The sequence below is a fragment of the Prionailurus bengalensis genome, chromosome B4 (genome assembly GCF_016509475.1).
Source record: "Prionailurus bengalensis isolate Pbe53 chromosome B4, Fcat_Pben_1.1_paternal_pri, whole genome shotgun sequence".
NCBI lineage: Eukaryota > Metazoa > Chordata > Mammalia > Carnivora > Felidae > Prionailurus > Prionailurus bengalensis.
Window position 1 is genome coordinate 90,188,145 of NC_057358.1, and position 19,915 is coordinate 90,208,059.

Consider the following 19,915-nt stretch of genomic DNA (forward strand, 5'->3'; position numbering starts at 1 on the left):
TGCTTCATATCTCCCTACCTCAGTTTTCTTATCTGTAGAAGGGCATAATGATACCTGCCTCACAGGATTGTAAGATAACACATACAGTGTCCTTGGGAACCAGTAAGGTTTGAATAAATGGTAGCACTTGTCGTTTGCAACATCCTGACACGTTTAGAAAGTCTTAGAAAGTCTCCTACTGAAGGGAAATTTAACACATTCTAGTTAGAGAAGACTTCTTGAAAGAAATGTCAACTGGGGGTGGGAGGGAGGGGAGGGTGGGTGATGGGTATCGAGGAGGCCACCTTTTGGGATGAGCACTGGGTGTTGCATGGAAACCAATTTGACAATAAATTTCATATATTGAAAAAAAAAAGAAAGAAATGTCAACTACACGGGAGCTGACATACACAGGAAGGTCGCAGGCAGTGCCCAAGGTGTAACGCGGTGTGGCTAGAGCCAAGGCAGAGAGCTGGGAGGGAGGGGCGCGCCTGGGGAGCAGGGCAGGGTCAGAGATGCGAACATCTTCTCTTTTTCATGATAACTACAGAGTGTTCACTACCACTCACTGCAACCAACTTTATTTCCGCAAGATAGCACGTGCAAAGACCACTCCATACAACCCTCTGAAAACTAAAGCAGCACCTTTATTTTATACAAACAGTATAAAATGTTTATTACGTAAGAGCTGTGTTTTGTTTACAATATATTATATTGCTTCAAGCCAATGCCAAAAGTCCATACATTATATTCCCTATTTTATTGTGTTTACATATATTATATTGTTAAATGCCACTGCCACAGTGTTCTTTCTTCTCTTTCTTTCGTTCTTTCTTTCTTTCTTTCTTTCTTTCTTTCTAGTGAATTCTCTGGAATCATGGTAAGGTCAAAATATATTGTGTTGAGAGTTTACAAACAAGGGGAATTTTCAAAATGTGACAAATGTCTAAATACCTGACAAGAACACTAGAAATGTGGTAACTTCAACACAATTAAGTGCTTCATCCAAACGCTGTGATTTATGCCTTTTTGTTCCACGTATCTTCTTCAGTGTTCCCCAGCCCCTTGACACCGTGAATGCGTTGCAATTTTGGAAGTAATTTGCCAGCTACACAACTGAAAAGACACAGTTTTAACCTGATCCACTGACATAACATCAAATCTGTCCCAAAACACTGAAACAAGAAAATCTATGCCATCACTCTACAGACGTACTTAGAAAACTTAAAAGGAAGAGTAAATATCAGCTCAGTGATTTATAATGAAGCTAATAAAATTCAGGCCAGTTTTCTTAACTGTAATGAACATTATTTGAACATTCAACACATGAAAGGTTAACAAAGGCTATGAACTTGGTGTAACTTAAAACGTTTCAGATGTCGGAGTTCACCAGATGTAATTGGATTCAGGTGGATCCTGCCTCCCCTCGGCCTTTTTAAGTGAAGGCGTGTGCTGCCTGAGCCGGGCGCCTGCTGGCCTCAGGGCATGCATGAGGCTGGCTCCGTACCCTGTAAAATTATTCACAGCTTAAAAGAAAAGAAACTACAAAAACGGGCTCTTCAGATTCATTATTAACCATTCAAATGAAATCCATTTTCCCTTTTCATCTCAGAGTGAAAGACCACAGTCACCACAAAAAGCCACCTGAATGAAGAGATGTTACAGGTTCAGGGTCTCTGTTAAAAAAGAAACCCATTTTAGGAACCATCCAATCTGGCTTCCATTGAAGCTCTGATTCACTATGTGTTTTGGCCATGCAGAAACTCTTGATCAAAGTTTGGATGAATGTGACTGAATGATTTTCTCCACCCAAGGGCTGGTAGGGATTTAGCACTGAGGTCCCCAAAGCAGGGATGCTTCTGCAGAGGATTTGATTATTTTCACCGCATTGCAAAACCAGCCTCGATTAAATTGATCCAGAACACCCCCACTGTTCGTATCAATCACACAATCAAGTGTGGCTATTGCCCTTACATAAAATAGGATTTGGGTAAGAAGTAAGGGCTTCTATGATACATTTTAGAGAAGGGTTACGGTTTGAACTGACTCCTTATCAATGGGGATTTGTCAGTTTCAGTCAAGGTGGGCATCTGTGCATTTCCAGCTCACTTGTAAGTGAACTGTAACACCGAGTAACATAGCTTCGGGCCTCCCTTCCTCCTGGTTGTGAACCTCTGGAGGTGCCTGGGGCACTGACTCATTTCTACTGATTTTCTAAAACGGATCCAAGACAGCAATCACATTTTAAAAATCTCCCACCATCTTCCTGGGCATTAGAGTCGAGTTTGGCATTCCGTTTGTTCCCTGTGGTTTTTAAATGCAAGCATGCCATTAAATAACTACTGAGAACAGAATACTTTGTTCCTGAATGTGTTTCTTTGAATTGTCAGTATGTAGGCTAGTAGCTCATGGAGCAGCCAGAACATGAGCCAACAACGCACTGGAGTAAATCCCTGCCCTGCTGCTCTCCCCGCCACCCATGAAGCCCGAACCTCCCTGCTGGCAGGGGGCGAGCCTCAGCCGGGAAGTCTGTCTCCAGTGTCCTCCTCCCCAATAACATGTCTGGGTGCCCAGGACCTCCCAAAGTGTCACCTCGCTGGGAATCTGTTCCCAGCAGAACTCTGTGCCTCAGAGCTTCCTAGTCACCACCCCCTGGTCAAAATAAACCTCATTCTTCCAGCCCAGTTCTCTAAGCTAATGTACCAAATGGCTGGGTGGCCTCTCCCAGAAAACACATTTGCATCTTAGTCAAGCACCAGGGCATCTTCTTGATGCAATGCCTTGATCTGAGGGAGCCACGTAGTCGATGACAAAATGACAACACTCTCAGCACCGGGTCAATGAATGAGGATGTCTGGGGCTGGCAGACCTGTGAGAATTGCTCACCAATGCCACCTGAGGCCTCCTAACTTGCCTTCTTTCTGGAGGAGTGATGGGTGTATCAGCAGGAACGGGGCCCCTCTACTCTCTGGCCATCACTCTTGGTCACCAAGCCCCAAATGTGGGGTCTCAGAAGATCTTTGTAACTGAGGCCTGGGAGGTACAGTGTGTGACCTCGGCTCATCCCTAGGCCTGAGGACGTCTTGAAAGCTACTTTGATTTGGGGACAAACCTTAGGGTTTGTATCCCGAGTTAAGGGCCCCTTAAAGGATTTTGTTTACTCTTTCCCAAAAGGTCTCCAGAAATGGTTAGTTTTCTACAGGTCTCTTTTAGTTCAAAAAAGCCTTACCCCAAATATGTCCCAGAATGGATACCATTCAACCATTACCACCTGGGGAAAGGACTATTTTCCGGAGAAGCTGCAAGTCTTGTTAAGCTCTGCCCATCTGAAGCCAATTCAATCTACCATACAGTCAACTCAGTGAGTGAAAAAGGCTCAAATCAATGGCTTAGTGTAACCTCGACTAGACACAAACCCACCTTAAACAAACAAACAAACAAACAAACAAACAAACAAACAAACATGTATACCTGCAGGTAGATGTATTAGATATACATCATAATAATATAATGTGAACATTATAAAATATGCACAAAAATCAGAGGCTTTGGATTGAGATGTATACATATACTTACATATAACATGCTTAGATATTTTCCCTCAGCCTAGCTGATCATTTCTGCACTCATGGGCTACATGCACCACCCTCTGGGCACCGTGGATCTAGGAAAACATCTGAGGTGGAAATGATCTGTTCAATTTGTGCCCATTAGTTTGAGACCCGATAAGACAGGCCCAATGTGGGCTTCTGCTATTGAAGGATGTGGTATGACCGAAGCCTTCCTTCCCTCTGAGGAAAAGTGGACAGCGGGCCCACGCTTAGGAGACTGAGTTCCAACCACCAGATGGATGGCAGCCACGTTGTTTATTTTGTTCACTTGCTAACTGTCCCTCCCACTAGAACCTGGGCTCCGCCAGGCAGGGCATTGTCTCTCTGTTCACTGGCATCTCTCTGATGCCTGGATTCCTGCTTCCAACAGGGAAGATATCAATCAAAATGAAATAGTTGAATTTAGCCCGTTTCATTTTGTGTCTAAAATGGGCCAGTGGCTTATTATCTATACAGCTAGTTCAGAAGCCTTCTTCAGAAGGCTCCCACTCACTTTTATTGCAGTGTCTTCCGTGCCAGCCTTCTTGACACTGACATTTGTTGGGTTCATGGCAAGTTCCATGTGTACCGCAGCCAGGCTCACAGACAGCTAGAATCAGAGGAGACAAAAAAGAGCGTTTCCTGAGCTTTCATTGTTCCACAGAATCACACAGCTGCTTTTCTTGCAGTTCTTTTTTTTTTTTTAATTTTAAAATTTATTTTTGAGAGAAAGAGAGAGAGAAAAAAAAAAAAGAGAGCACTTGCAAGGGATGGGCAGAGGGAGAGAGGGGAGGGAGACGCAGAATCTGAAGCAGGCTCCCGGCTCCAAGCTGTCAGCCCAGAGCCTGATGTGGGGCTAGAACCCATGAGCCGGGAGATCGCGACCTGAGATCCCACTTAACTGACTGAGCCACCCAGGCACTCCTCTTGTAGTTCTTTAGAATGCGTTAGTTTGGGTTTCATCCCTGTTGCTTTTTATTTTCCCTAAGCCAATCTCCAGCTCTAAGTCAGTCTGGGACTTTTTGAAACAGTCCTGAAGCGCCTGTGTGTCTCAGTCGAACCTTTGATTCTTGATTTTGGCTCGGGTCATGATCTCACGGTCATGGGATTGAGCCCTGTGTCAGGGTCCGTACTGAGCGTGGAGCTTAAGATTCTCTCTCTCTCTCTCTGCCCAGGCTCACATATGCATGCTCTCTCTCTCTGTCTCCCTCCCTCCCTCCCTCTCTCTGTCTCTCTCAAATTAAAATAAATAAATAAATAAATAAATAAATAAATAAATAAATAAATAAATAAAATTAAGTCCCGACAGAGATCTTAAACTAATCTTGATGCTTCTCATTCACAAAAGATGCTCAGTAGGACCTTGAAACTGCTGGAATGGAAGTTTATTTTCCTTAAGAAAACTCCAAATAGTTAAAAAGTTCAGTTGCTTGTGTGTGAATATGTCTGGTTTTTGTTGTTGTTGTTGTTGTTTTTACATGCATGGATTTCATACAGTGTTTTTCTTCTAGGTAAAGGGACCATATATGTCAGTAAAGAGAGGTTAATCGTAATGCCGAGGCAACATGCAGTGGTTGAAGAAGTAATGTAGGAAGAGCTACCCCAAGCCAGGCAGATTCTGTGTATGGGTACTTACGCTTTGAACAGAGGTCTCCTTGGTAACCTTTGGAGCACTTACATTTGCTTTTACCAATGCATTTACCTCCATTTCGGCAGGGTTGCGGGCATTTGCCTGAAAGAAGAGAAGGATGCGAACAGGCAAGGAACTCAGTGCTCCGTTCAGAGGTCATCACATTTTACAAAGGAAGGGCAGGGCTTTGAGAAGATAACTGCTTTTTAAATGGCAGCGATTCCCACTTGTTTCCGACCTACTCTGGCTTTGAGACCTTTTGAGTTTCATTCTTTGGGACAAACAGGCTAGTGTTATTACTTAGGATTTCTAACTTAGATCTTCGACGGTAAATGTGTTGCCCACACATTTATATTTCTATAAATGTATTGATATTACTTGCTTATTACGGAATAAACTTCTGATTCATAAACACTTGTAATTTAAGATAAAGTAAAAGTTAAGATACGAATTAACCTCTAAATGATCTTTCCTCGGAGCTCAGACTTTGAATGTCGCTCTTTCCGCAAGCAGGCCTGCACCTGTACCTGACAGGATCTTTCTCCGCCTAGGATTCCCCAGAGAGCAGGGCTGGCTTGCAGGCAGAGAGTGTCTTTGGTGAAGTAACCCTAGGAAACCGGGATGGGGGGACAGGGAGAATGAAAAATGGAAGGAGGGAAAGCCAGCACAAAAGTATATTTGCAGGGTGGCCATCACCGTGGCTCTATCCTGGACCAGGCTCCATCCTGCTGGGTCCTTCTGAGGAGCCGTGGAGACTGTACCCTCAAGTCACTTTTAAGAAGGGAGAGGGGAGCATTTCTTCATTGTCTCCCACTGGCCGAGGGACACCTGATGGGATAGCTTCCTCACACTTCCAATGTGTCACTATGTGAGTGCACACTGATTTTTTAGAACTCAGAGGAGTCTCTGGGTAGAACGCAGGAGAAGTGTGGAGCAGCTAAGATAGGTTGCAACCTGAGGCGCCTGGGTGGCTCAGTCGGTTAAGCGGCCGACTCTTGATTTTGGCTCAGGTCAGATCTCAAGGTTTGTGAGTTGGAGCCCCACGTTGGGCTCCTCACTGACAGCATGGAGACCGCTTGGGATTCTCTCTCCCTCTCTCTGCCCCTCCCCTGCTCTCTCTCTCTCAAAATAAACAAAATAAACTTAAAAAAAAAAAGAGGAGGTGCAATCAGGTTATGCCTGTGCAAAACAGGTTGCCATAGCAGTAACTGGAGTAAGAGGCTGGCTGAGAACGATATGAGATAGGGCACCAAAGGGGCCCAATACCACACCTGTGCATTTTTCTGGAATGTCTTAGATCCTAATGCTACATCACTCTTTCTTTGATCTTAGGACCAAACGAGAATTGCTAATGTGTTCACAGCTCTTTAGATACAGGATTTTAGAGCTGGGATAGGGCCTTAGATGTAAAAATTACATAATGATTGTCTTCTTTCTTACTCCAGAAGCTATTTATTCTCCCTCTGCAATCTAGAATTTGCCATCCTAAGGCTGAATGTTTTGAAGAAGTAGAAGCAAAAGGATTGCTCACCCGGAGCTGACTGGCGTAATGATGTTCCAAAGAGAGAAAACAGCCATTAGATTGTGGTACTGGAGGAGTTTGGATTTTGTTTTAATTGTTGTTCTTTTTATTTTCTACATTTTAGCAGAATACTCATTACAAAAGCCTCAGCACATAAGGAGAAGAAATGAAACTTTTATCCTAAAACAACACACTTTTATGCTCTAAGTTGTTCTTTTTATGGCCAAATGAAGCTTTGAAGGAAGTGAGCTACAATATGATTTACTGGCAAGCGCTGTTTGAGACACATGAATTCCATGTGCAAATTATTTTGCTTCTCTTTTAACTTACCCGAAAGGACCTTCTTCATGTATAAATTGGTCAAAGCAGCATTTAGTGGAGACAATGTAGACATAATATTGATATGTTAGAGTCTCTTGAAAACCTGGAATGCCATTATATCTACAGGTTTTTCTGACACAGGGATGTTCTAGAAACAGGCATTAAAATAACCTTAATCATAGAATACCACCTTTTCACTAACCATTAAAAATATAAAGGGTCCTTTTGGCTAGGTTTGTATACAAAGAATAGCATTTACCATGTGGTCAAGATCCCAACTCTTACCTAAAGGAAAAGAATACCGAATTCTGAATTTTCATTTGTATCCATGAAGCATCTGACCCCATCATATGCACAAAATTGGATAGCATGGTACTCTGTCATGCACTTGGGTTTTTCAAATAAACAAGATGTGGGGCAATAATTATGTGGCACAAAAGATAGTACTTATTATGAAATACTGGGTGAGCCCAAATTTCCTCACATTCAACGAAAGGTGAATTTGGTAGACAGGGATATCACAGAGAATGAGTGGCAGAGAGAGACTTTTCATTGACTCCCTGGGTATTTTTATTTTCTTGGTCAGAGGGAAGGGAGAGTCCTCAGGTTCACCACAGCCAGGAAGAAGGACATTCTCTCCTGGTTATCACACAGTAGAAATGTGACTGCAGATGGCTGTCTGAAGGCCATTCCAAATCAAATCTTATGAAGCCAAATCTTATGAATCTCACGAAGGTGTGATCGTTTTAAAATTCAGAATCCTGTGTCTTTAATATCGACTTCCTTTTCCTGAAAGTATTTTTGCAAGAGATTCTATCCATTAGACAGTGGGGAAAGTGAGTCAACTTGAAAGATGACACCACATTTTTACCTAAAACAGACTAAGCATTGCCTGAAGACAAACAGATTTGACTGTTTAATCAGCGTTCTTATTATAACTAGTGGATGAGACCAGTGAGAACAATGAGCTAGGGATTGACAAAATAAGGACATTAAACTTCCTCTGCCCATCAGATTGCAGGATAATTTAAAACTGGAGCTCTGCTTCACATAGAAAACAGATTAAAATGGTTTATGATAAGTGTCAACAACTATCATCACATGGTCTTAGGATTATGGGTGATTTTGAATTGTTTTATTCAGTATTCTAAATTTTTTATAAGGAAAATTTTATACAGAGGATTTTTATGATAATAAGAACCCATTAAGTTACGTTAAAAACCATTTATAATACAGGATAAATAATTCATGTAAACTTAAAAAAAAATTTTTTTTAACGTATATTTATTTTTGAGACAGAGAGAGACAGAGCATGAACAGGGGAGGGGCAGAGAGAGAGGGAGACACAGAATCTGAAATGGGCTCCAGGCTCTGAGCTGTCAGCCCAGAGCCTGACGCGGGGCTCGAACCCACGGACCGTGAGATCATGACCTGAGCGGAAGTCGGACGCTTAACCGACTGAGCCACCCAGGCGCCCCTAAACTTTTTACCTGAAAGTTCACTGAAGATTCTTGGGATATCTATGAACCTTAAATAACAAGATAAACCAAATGTATACTATGTACATCCAGATATTTCTAACTATGATGTTATTAGTTAATTGGCAAGAGTATCTCAAATTAAGTCAAAGTGAAGTTTGAGACGATATCGGTCCTGACAGAGGTCAGGGGAAACGAAAATGTAAGTTACATCAGAATAGTGTATGTGTAGGGGCGCCTGGGTGGCTCAGTCGGTTAAGCGTCCGACTTCAGCTCAGGTCACGATCTCGCGATCTCGCGGTCCGTGAGTTCGAGCCCCGCATCGGGCTCTGGGCGGATGGCTCAGAGCCTGGAGCCTGCTTCTGATTCTGTGTCTCCCTCTCTCTCTGCTCCTCCCCCGTTCATGCTCTGTCTCTCTCTCTGTCTCAAAAATAAATAAACGTTAAAAAAATTTAAAAAAGAATAGTGTATGTGTGTGTGTGTGTGTGTGTGTGTGTATACAAACACACATATACATATATACATACACAGACATATATATGTAATGGAATACTGTTCAGCAATCAAAAGGAAGTAATGATACATGCCACAACATGGATGAACCTCAAAAACATCATGCTAAGTGAAAGAAGTTGGCCATAAAAGGACATATATTGTGTGATTCTATTATATGAAATGTCCAGAATAGGAAAATCTTAAGAGACAGAAAGTAGACTGGTAGCTTCCAGTATCTTGGGGAAAGGGAAATAGGGAGTCACTCCTCATGGGTACTGGGTTTCTTCTGTGGGTGATGACATATTCTAGAATGAGACAGAAGCGATGCTGTACAATTTCATGAATATACTGAATTGCATATTTTTAAATGGTGGATTTTATGGTATGTGAATTATACCTCAATTTAAAAATAAGAATTCATAATTCAACTCTTTGTCTCTACTATACTAGAGGCACTTATCAAGTCAAGACCTATTTCCATATTTTCTTGGTTCTTATAATAGAAACACGACACTTCCTAGAAGGGTTTGAGCATAACTTGTGATAGGGATAATCAGGAGCTTTCAAAGGCCTACATTTCAGGTGCAGTTGCGTGGGGGGGGGGGGGGGGGGAAACAAATAGAAATCATTGTCTCTGCCAATGGAAAGGTCGTAAACCCAAGAGCATGAAAGGGTATTTACATAAGGAGAAATGAGCCCATGAACAAAGATTCCTAAATATGATCTAACTAAGTATGTGGAGTCTGAGAGCAAGTATGGAAAAAGAAATTTGAGGGGAGTTAGTTCAGAGATATCTTTATCAGGGCAGGGTAATTAATAAGAACAGAAACCACATCCTGACAATCCATTACATGTTCTATGGAAACTTCAGAGGTATTTCGTTTGAACTCTATAAAAAAGCGGTTACTTCGTCTACTACTCACTAAAGTACAGAAACTCACAAACAAATTAGAGCTTGAAAGTCAAAATTGCAAGTCAATATTATTTAATTTTGAGCCTACTGCAACTTCAGAAACCATGGCTGTACTAACCAGCAGTATTTTACAGATATGATACAGCTGGAAATGAAAATGCCATATTCCAGAGCTTCCAGAAAAGCAGGGACACGGCACCCGTAGCAGACATGCTCATGTTCCTGTTGCTCCTTCCTGAACGGAGTGCTGGTGTCATCTCTTTTCTGGATCCTAAAGCAATCTAGGGTGCCGTTGGCTCCTTTCTGAGTTTCAGAGCTTCAGTGATTTGCTGAGGGTTGCAAGGCCGGCAGGGGGCAGAGCCAGGAGGATAAGCAGTTTGATATCCTGATTCTGAAAACAATGATTATCTACCACATTCCACCCTTACATTTTTCTTCCTTTGTACTGAAGCATGACAAACACATAGTGAAGGCATAACTGCGTTGATCTAAAGTTTACAGCTCAACTATTTTTTTTTTACATAAATAAACACTCAAGTGATACTTCATCAGTCAAGATATCGAGCATTTTTGGCAGCCCATAAAGTTCATTTCTGCCCCTGAGCACTATCCTGGTTTCTACTATCATCCATTAATTTTGCCTGTTCTTAAACTTCATAAAAATGGAATCGTGCGGTATGCACTTTTTTGTACCTCATTCCTTTACTTAACATCGATGAGATGCATTCATGTTGTGTATGCTATTAGTTTGTTCTTTTTTATTGCTGCGCACCCTTTTCCCCTTTTTCTTGAACTTGTCCTTTTCTCTTAGGTGGGATAATGGGCTCAGTCTGATTCAAGAAATGTGGCAGTGAATGGCAGGGAAGAAACTCTATGCCTGCAGGTAGATAAACACATTCACCTGTCCCAAAACTCTGGTCTACATTTCCAGGCTGAAACTATGGCTCTGCACAATGAGAAGGGGACAAACTCACTAAAAAGAAGCAATGCAACATGCCAAACAACCCAAGCCCAGATGAGACGGCATCAGAGTGTTTGCTGTGAGTCATCTGAGCTAAGCTATGGCACCCTCTGCCTCCCCCCCTCCAGTCCCCCACCTTTAGCCTAAGTGAATGGTGGCTAAATCTAGTGAGAAGAAACCACTGGCCTGAGCCCTTAGATAAGCTCTTCATGGTCTCTGGGCTTCAGCTTCCTCACTGATTAGATGATAGGGTTGGATGGGGTTTTGAAGCTCCCCCCAGAAAAAAAGAGAATGCAGAAGGTCAATACTCACTGATTTCACACTGTTCCCCCTCTAGTCCTGGAGGGCAAATACACTTCCCAGGGTAGAAACAGGTCCCTCCATTAAAGCAGGTAGTTGAGCAGTTTGCTATCAGAATGGATAACAGGGTATTGCATTAGACAGTGGGCTAAATCTTTAAAAAAAAAAAAAAATCCAACTTCACTTAAATTTAGGTGATACTTCTGGGACATCTGTTTTTTTTTTGTTGTTTTTTTTTTTTTTACATAAACACTCATGTGATACTTCATCAATCAAGATATAGAGCATGTTTTACTTAATCAAGTAAGTGGCTTTGCAAATCCAAGAATTGTAACCAATCGCTGAACCATTTGCAGATTCCAACAAGTTAAGAGGAGAAAACACACATTATATATGATCCTCCCCCAGGGGCTTATATCTTGGAGAAAAAAGGCATGGTGTGTAAACTTTTTAAAAAAATTATCTTTTTAATTTTCTTGTAAATATCTGTGCCCTTAAAAAAAGAAACACTATAAACTCCCCGAAGTATTTTTTAAGCTAAAAGAAGACAGAAAAAGGAGAAAACTTGCTTTGGAATAGATAAAAGGGAGACAAGCCATAAGTACTAGGATCCGGCAAAAAAGAAAGCAACTTTTTTCCTTTTCAGAATATGAATTCAGAGATTCATCTTATATAATAGGGATTTTTTTTTAAATAATTAACTTTTATATCATTTGGAGGAAGGAGTCCTGGTATTCGGGAAAGGACAGCCTGTCCGTCCTCATGAGACCCTATAGGTGGGCAAGTGGCAGCACCCAGTTGGACAGATTATCGTGGGAGTCCAAGTAACTAGGTTTTCCAGGTAAAAGTCATACTGTTTGTGATTCATCCTAAACCCTCTCTTCATGTCAACGTCTGGAATTTCACTGCTCACTGGAACCTAAAATAGAGGGAAGACAGAAATGGGGACAAGGGAGAACAAGTATCCAAAAATAGACACGTTGGCTCATTCTATAAAGGACATTAAAATCAGAGCTTGGATTCTCAGCAATTCCAGTTATATGGCCAATTTGTTCTTGTCCTCTATGGAACAGGCCAAAGTGGGCTACAGATGAACAAAAGCTGAAGGAAGCTTCCAGTAGGAAAATCAGAAAGGAGATCCAAAAGTTATGTGTACGCTTTCTTTGTGGAAAAGAAGGCCAATCAGCATGTTCTGCAAATATCATGCTTCTTAGAGGATAAAGCTTTTTGTTTCAAATCATACGTATCTCCCATCTAAAGACAATGCTGTACTCGCTTTGGCAAAATCCAGCCTCCTGATGCACAAGGGAACAGCAGCATTTGGGTACAGAATTTAGGATTTAGGACAACCAGCTCTTTGGGCTTTCTCCTTGCTACTTGCTGCTAGTATTGTTAGGTTTGCGAGCGTGACTCTGTCTCCCCATTTGTCCCTGTTTCTCCTGGGGAACTAACAAGAGAAGAGAAAACATCACGATCAGGGTCTGCTTGGCCAGAGCTGACTGGGCACTATCCCTTACTAACAAATAGAATGCAATGAACCTGTGAGCTTAATTGGAAGTTATGGGATAATGACAAAGCTAGTTAAAGAATCTGGCCACTCTGTTAGTATTTGTATAATATTTTACAAACTTCTCTTGATAGTCAATGATTCTTGACCAGGAATCAGAGACACCAAGTAACTTTCACTGGGGTTGAGGGTATGCTGGGCCAGTGCTTAACTACTCATTTCCTAAAGTTTGCAACAGATGTCCCAAGAGCCAATGAAAGTTAATCTTTCATGTTTCTTCAAATACGTGGTGCAAAGGTCTAGCTCCGTGCCAGTAATTAAACTGTTTTTCAGAAGCTCTATACTCCCTCCTGGATGATAAATGCATCTTTTTGCTGAGGTAGTAAAAACCACTCTTTTTTAATATTCCCCGATCTCCAGTGAGACCAAGTGGAATTTCAACAGACTTTCCAAAAGAATAATGATAGTGATAATGATAATAATATAATAATAATAATAAGTACTGGAGTCTAACAAGTAGGGAAAATCTTTCATCTGAAAGGTAAAATATTACAAAATGTAAAACATATTGGAATACACATATGTTCCTTCAACAGTGACCATGCAGTGTTTGTGACTCTATAGCATCAGAAAAACACTGCAGTTAATTTTCCATTGTGCAAACTACACCAAGAACAGCCACATCTAAGTAAGCAGGCCTCCCAAATGGTGTCTTTAAACCTGTTCATACAGGAATGCTTCATCCAGATCTCTGAAGGATTTGCTGTTATTTCCCAATCGTTTTGTGACAAGAGGAATTTAATTTTGAATTAGCAGAGATGCTGAGTGCTAAATTTAGACAAATAAAATAGTTTTTGTTTTTTGGGTTTTTTTTTTTTGTTTTTTGTTTTTTTTTTTTTACTCACTAGCTGTTCTTATCATGTCATCAGCGCTTAATCTTTGTGAATACAAACTTCGACATAGTGTTAAATCCAATACTCCAGTTTGGGATCGCTTAAAAATAAAAAGCAGAGATAGTCGCACATGCTCTCTCAATTAGCTTTGGGGCTGGGGGACCAGGGGCAATGGTTTAATTCCCATTTTAGAGACGGGAAAAGTATGACCCACAGAGAGACCAAGTTATCAGCCTAGACACAGAGGTACTTGTGGAGGAGCAGGGACCCGAAACAGGTAGCCTGTGAGGCAATATGGTACAATAGAAGATGTGAGTTTGGGCCAAGAGACTGAAGCTCTGTAAACCTCGTTTTGCCCATCTGAGAATGAAATAGATAAAATGTTCCACATCTCAGGAAGCTGTTGGGTATAAAGTAAATTATTATTCTGACTCATGCTGAGGGATTCTTCCTTTAGCTTGTCCTTCTTTTGAAAAAATCTGTTTATTTCCATCCCTTTTTTTTTTTTTAACGTTCATTTATTTCTGAGAGAGAGAGAGTGAGTGTGAGTGGGGCGGGCTCTGCACGGACGGCACAGAGCCTGATGCGGGGCTTGAGCTCAGGAACCGTGAAATCGTGACCTGAGTGGATGGAAGCTTAACTGGCTGAGCCACCCAGGCTCCCCTGTTCATTTCCATCTTAACTGGTGCCAACTGTATTATCACTCAAGAGACACTTCTCAAAAAGGCACATCCTCTTACTTCATGGCATATATTTATTTGAAAAAATAGCACTCTGCTCATGCAATTAGCCTTTTTTTAAAAATTTTTTTTTTTACTGTTTATTTATTTTTGAGACAGAGCTAGAGACAGAGTGTAAGTGGGAGAGGGGCAGAGAGAGAGGCAGACACAGAATCCGAAGCAGGCTCCAGGCTCTGAGCTGTTAGCACAGAGCTTGTTGGGGACTTGAACTCACAAACAGTGAGATCATGACCTGAGCCAAAGTCAGATGCTTAGCCAGCTGAGCCACCCAGGCTCCCCCACAATCAGCCTTTTTGACACCAGGATAATTTCATTACATACAGCTTGTATGACATTATTAATTTTTTTTTCCATAAAATATGTGACCTGGGCAAAACAGACAGGTGTCTTGTAAAGTGTATGGATCATTCAATATTTTACAGCCAAGTTTGAACCCACTTTCTGAGAGAAAAACTGGCTATGATGCTGCATCATAGGCAGAGGGAAAACCATCTCAGGGATGTCATCTGTGAGCAGGTCCTTAAATTGGGGGTCAGTGGGCTCCTAGGTCAGGAAATGGGGAGCAGGCTGTTTCATTTCAGTCTTTGAAGCTCACCCATAGAATTTATTTAGGACATACCAAAACCCCATATGGCAGAGAAAGCTACGTGTTCACAAAATCCACACTCCTCTCTCATAAAGTCGTCCGTGGGAGACAGCTGTCCAGCCAGGGATGACATTTCTCCAGGCTGCATCTGGGACCAGCACTCTGGTAGGACCGTGAGGGCTCATACCTCTCCATGGAATAGATGTGGAAGTTTTGTGGATCACTTCTGGGACAGAGCTTTTTTTTTAAAAAAAAAAAAAAAAGAAGAAGAAGTGCCTACATCAGTCCCCACCTCTGCTCACTGGCTGGTTTCAGAGAGCTCCAGAGCTGTAGGGAGGACCACTGATGTCAGGTACCTAGGCCCCAGAATCACAGCATGGAGAAGGGCTTCCTGCACTGGAGCATTCTGGGAGTGAAAACAAACTTCTACTGTGTGGAACGACACTAGAATTTGGGGTTAAAGTTGTTACAGAAGCCAACAAAGTGTTACACTCTATTTACAGAGCTATTATGTAGAGTGATAATATATTAAATATATTCCTTTTGACTGCACATTTAGAAAGTAAAAAGAACCTTGTTCTTAAAAAGAAACTGTTACCTTTATCACAATTGACTCCATAGAATCCAGGTGGGCAGATGCAGAACCCAGGAGTGACACAGAGCCCGCCGTTCATACACCGTGGTGTGCAAAGGGCTAATAGAGAGAGAGCTCCGATTAAGGTCAAGTGGGGTTTTGAGAAGGGCCATTTTGGAAATATCATTAATACAACAGCTCTACAATTTAGAAATTTTATTTGAGAGAGAGAGAGAGAGAAAGGGGCAGAGGGAGAGAGAATTGTACGCAGGCTCCATGCTCAGCTCAAAGCCCAACAGGGGCTTGACTCGGGGCTCCATCCCGTGACCCTGGGATCAAGACCTGAGCTGAAATCAAGAGTCAGACACTCAACAGACTGAGCCACACAGGCGCCCCAACAGCTCTTCATTTTTGATCTTTGTGGTTGATTCTAAAGTCTGTAGAGATACAGCTTTGACATATATATATGTCAAATATATATATATATTTGTCAAATATATATATTTGTCAAAATATATATATTAATTTGAGAGAGAGAGAGAGCACAAGCAGGGGAGAGGGGCAGAGGAAGACGGGGGGAGAGAGAGAGAGAGAGAGAGAGAGAGAGAGAGAGAGAGAGAATCTTAAGCAGACTCTACACTCTACACTCAGCATGAAGCCCAATGTGGGACTCCATCCCACCTGGGATCATGACTTGAGCTAAAATCAAGAGGTGGACGCTCAACCAACTGAGCCACCCAGGCACCCCACAGGCTTGCTATATTTAACATTATTTATGTGTTGCAAATCAGTTTTTTTTTAACCAGTTAATAGATGAGAATTTTAGAATTGTGCCATTTCAACACCTGATTAAAATTTGCCTAGAATCATTACTTTGACTAAGAAGTAGCCTTCTTAAGACTAAATATTTTCCCCTGCCCTCTTTCCTAGATCTTCTAATTCCAAGATATATGCAAACAAGAAAAATTCTTATGTCTCAAAGATGAAAAAGACTTTGCTTACTCTCACCAAAGAAACCCTTAGTATTTAAGCATCCTGTGGTTAATACAACTTGCTTGTTTAACTCTTTCATATAATAGTAATTTTACTGAGATAGATATATTTACAGTACAAATAATTTTCTTTTTTTTTTTTTTTGGTCTTATAGCAACTTCATAGCTCAGGTATATACTTAATTGTGAATCAAGGTACTTTTTATTACAGTAGACACTGTCAAATCAATCATTATATTAGCTCGTTAAACCCAACTTAAGTGGAGGAGAACTTTCTTAGGATTATGCCAAAGTATATAATAGTGAATTAAAGATGGCGGGGGAGTGGCCACAAAGAATGTAGACACGCTGCTGAGGTTCTCTGCCCCTGTCACCATATATTGGACTTAACAGAAAACCACTCCTAGAAGTACTTTCCATTTGCTCTTCTGTGGCTTTTTAAGATTTTACCAATCCTTATGCTACGACCAGAAAAATAATTTCGATTTTTCTGAATGTGTTAAAAAAGCACATGTGGGGCTCTGGTGTGATGCCCATTTCATTAGGAAGCAAGTGGGGGTAGTTGGGTTCTGTCCGTTCTGTACCTTTCTCGCAGTGAGGGCCATAGAATCCATCAGGACACTCACAGATGCGTCTTTCATTACAAAAGCCTCCATTTCGGCACCCTCCTGGGCATTCGGCTTCACCAAAGAGAAACAAGGTTATACCCCTTGAAACTGTGTTGGGGGAATTAACTGTGGGCATGAAGAGGCTAGTGCTGATGTTCCCCCCTGTGCACTGATTATCATAATCTACTGAATACTGATAACTTCTACCTCATTTTCTCTGTACCCCTTGTCCTTCACTAAATCCTCATCAAAGTAAGATTTTGTTTCTCTCAATCCCACTTACAATAGCGGGGGGCTCATGGAGGAAGGCAAAGCAAGCGTTATTCTGCCTTCGTCCCCACCTATCAATCTACTGTACCTTCTTAGATTCACCCTGAAATAAAATGAATGGAATTGCCCACGATATTCACTTTCAGAGGGCAGAATGACCTTTTGGTACGTCTTTATTTACTTATGTTTTTAAAGTACGCTTCGCGCCCAGCATGGAGCCCAACGTGGGGCTTGAACTGTCGACTCTGAGATCAAGACCCGAGCTGAGATTAAGAGTTGGATGCTTAACCGACTAAGCCACCCAGACATCCCTTGGTACATCTTTAGAGTACTGAAAGCCTCTCGAGCTTAAGTTCTGTGCTGGAAAAGCTTGTATCAGGATGGGGAAAAATCTAGGCCTTCATGCTTAAGTGGGCATCAGGGTGAGGTGCCTATGCCTGGCAGAGATTGCTGGTGTGATGGTGGCACTCTGTGCTCTGGAGAAGTCAGCCGCACCAAGCGTGTGGCAGTTGTGGCAGATAAGAGTTGTATTGCCTTGACAAGCGGTAGTTGCTGGTAATGACTGGTGATCTTGCTATGAGACTGGGGACTCCCAAAGATTGTGCTGGAAGAGGGGAAGGAAAGAGGTAGAAGAGAGGGCTTTTGAAGGGGTATTGGAGTTCCCAAAATTGTGAGTGGGATCATAGCAGAGAAAGTCTGTCTTAGTACTATACTGGACCCCGTGGTTATCAGCCTCCTGCCATTAGTGTGGTTATAATTATACCAAAAAATTATCCTCTTCCTTCCTTCCCTCCCTCTCTTTCTTTTTCTTTTCTTTTTTCTTTTCTTTCTTTATTTCTTTCTTTCTTCCTTCCTTCCTTCCTTCCTTTCCTTCCCTTCTTCCCCTCCCTTTCCTCCTTCCTTCTTTCTTCCCCATCTCTCTCCTTCCTTCCTTCCTTCCTTCCTTCCTTCCTTCCTTCCTTCTTCTTCTCTTTCTTTCTTTCTTTCTTTCTTTCTTTCTTTCTTTCTTTCTTTCTTTCTTTCCCCATCACACCTGCAAGTTTTATGAGCCTTTTCTTGATGATGATCACTGATTACCTTGTTGACATGTTTTAAAGAAGATAGCATTTTGAGGTGTCTGTAGGATGGTGTTGCCTTCAGAATTCATTACAATCACATTCACTTCAAAAGCTGCCACTCCATCTTGTTTTCCAAGACATGGGAAACCAACCTGAACAACTAAAGAAAAAGCAAGTATAGAGAAACAGTTTATTTAGTTGATTCCAGTTATATAGACATCTTGGTAGGAGAGACAAAGAACAAAGCAAACGTGTTCATATTTCATTATTTCATATTCTTGTATCTACACCACAGTAGAGACTGTATTTTGGTCGTATGAGCATTCTCCAAAGAATTTATACATCATGCTGGGTGGAGAAAGAATGAATAATGCATTAATATGTACCTTACTGATATGGAATTGGGGATATTTTGTTCCTAGTCTGGGCTTGTACTATCTTGAAAAAGAGATTTTCTCTAAAAATTAAAGGTGCAAATAGGCAGCACAGATTGATGCCAGCAAGAAACTTGTGGGCATCTTTATCAGCCTCCATATAATCCAAAAAAGAGCTTTAAAAACAGTATTCCAGAATTTTTTTAAAATAAAGCCCCATATACGCACGAGCTTTAGTTTCAAGCTCGGTGTGCTTGAAAGTGGCAAAATATATTCTTTGGAAATATCCTACGACGCAGACTAGACTCCAGTTATTGGACTGAGTTAGCGAAGCTAATATTTTCTTAGGCTAATATTAAAATGTGTCCATATCTTGGGATCTAGAAGAGAGTTTGGTGTGATGAAATAATCTCACAAACTTATACCTAATAATTTAGGTTCATAAAAATGAGCCATTTGCTTTTTGGGAGAATAATGATCACTTGGGGTGTATCATGTTGACTTAGCAAATGAGTGGCGGCCAAAGATGATGGTGTACTGACAGGGCAAGGAGGCCACCAATTGGGGAGTGCCCACAAGTAAGTGGGTGGAAACTGGATCAAGTCATTGGCTAAGAGACTGACTGTGTAAATTTCTAAAATCCACTAGCTTATCATAACATATCCACTGGACGAGAGTGATTTAATTGATCCATTAGACTCTAGTTCTTCCTTATATATAGGAAGAAATATTGCTATAAATATACGTTTGAAATTTTACTTCCTTTTGTTTCCAGATAGCAGCTTATGGTTACTGCCAAGCTTGGGGAAATCACACCAAACCAAGAAAAATCCTTTCCCTGTAGAGTTTTCATAAAACTTTCCCCTAGATGTATAAGAAGACATGAGCTGGAAATTGGCTTGCTCTCCCATAAGGCACTGCACACAAGCTGGCCATATAATCTTATTAGTGTGCTCAGCACTCAAAAGCCCCTCGTAAGGCTTTGCCACTGTCAGTGTTTATTACTGTGTCTTTCTCAGAATAACATGGATTCCCAGTTCTCTTGAATCTGGAGATCTGACCGTTGCAAACTAATCTGTTAAATGGTTAAAAGGAAATAGGGGCATTTTAATAGACATAAAAAG

The 19,915-nt window shown here is 41.4% G+C and overlaps 1 protein-coding gene across 1 annotated transcript in view; it reads right to left on the reverse strand.

The window, feature by feature from the left end:
* Positions 1 to 606: 606 nt before the first annotated feature.
* Positions 607 to 19,915, reverse strand: part of WIF1 (WNT inhibitory factor 1) — a 69,262-nt gene continuing 49,953 nt past the window's right edge. The window contains exons 4-10 of the mRNA XM_043562954.1: positions 18,437 to 18,577; positions 17,066 to 17,161; positions 15,514 to 15,609; positions 11,202 to 11,297; positions 5,206 to 5,301; positions 4,084 to 4,179; positions 607 to 1,487 (exon numbers count right to left, since the gene is read on the reverse strand). Coding sequence (XP_043418889.1) covers positions 1,366 to 1,487; positions 4,084 to 4,179; positions 5,206 to 5,301; positions 11,202 to 11,297; positions 15,514 to 15,609; positions 17,066 to 17,161; positions 18,437 to 18,577 — 743 coding nt within the window. The 3' untranslated portion in view covers positions 607 to 1,365. The remainder of the gene's footprint in view (positions 1,488 to 4,083; positions 4,180 to 5,205; positions 5,302 to 11,201; positions 11,298 to 15,513; positions 15,610 to 17,065; positions 17,162 to 18,436; positions 18,578 to 19,915) is intronic.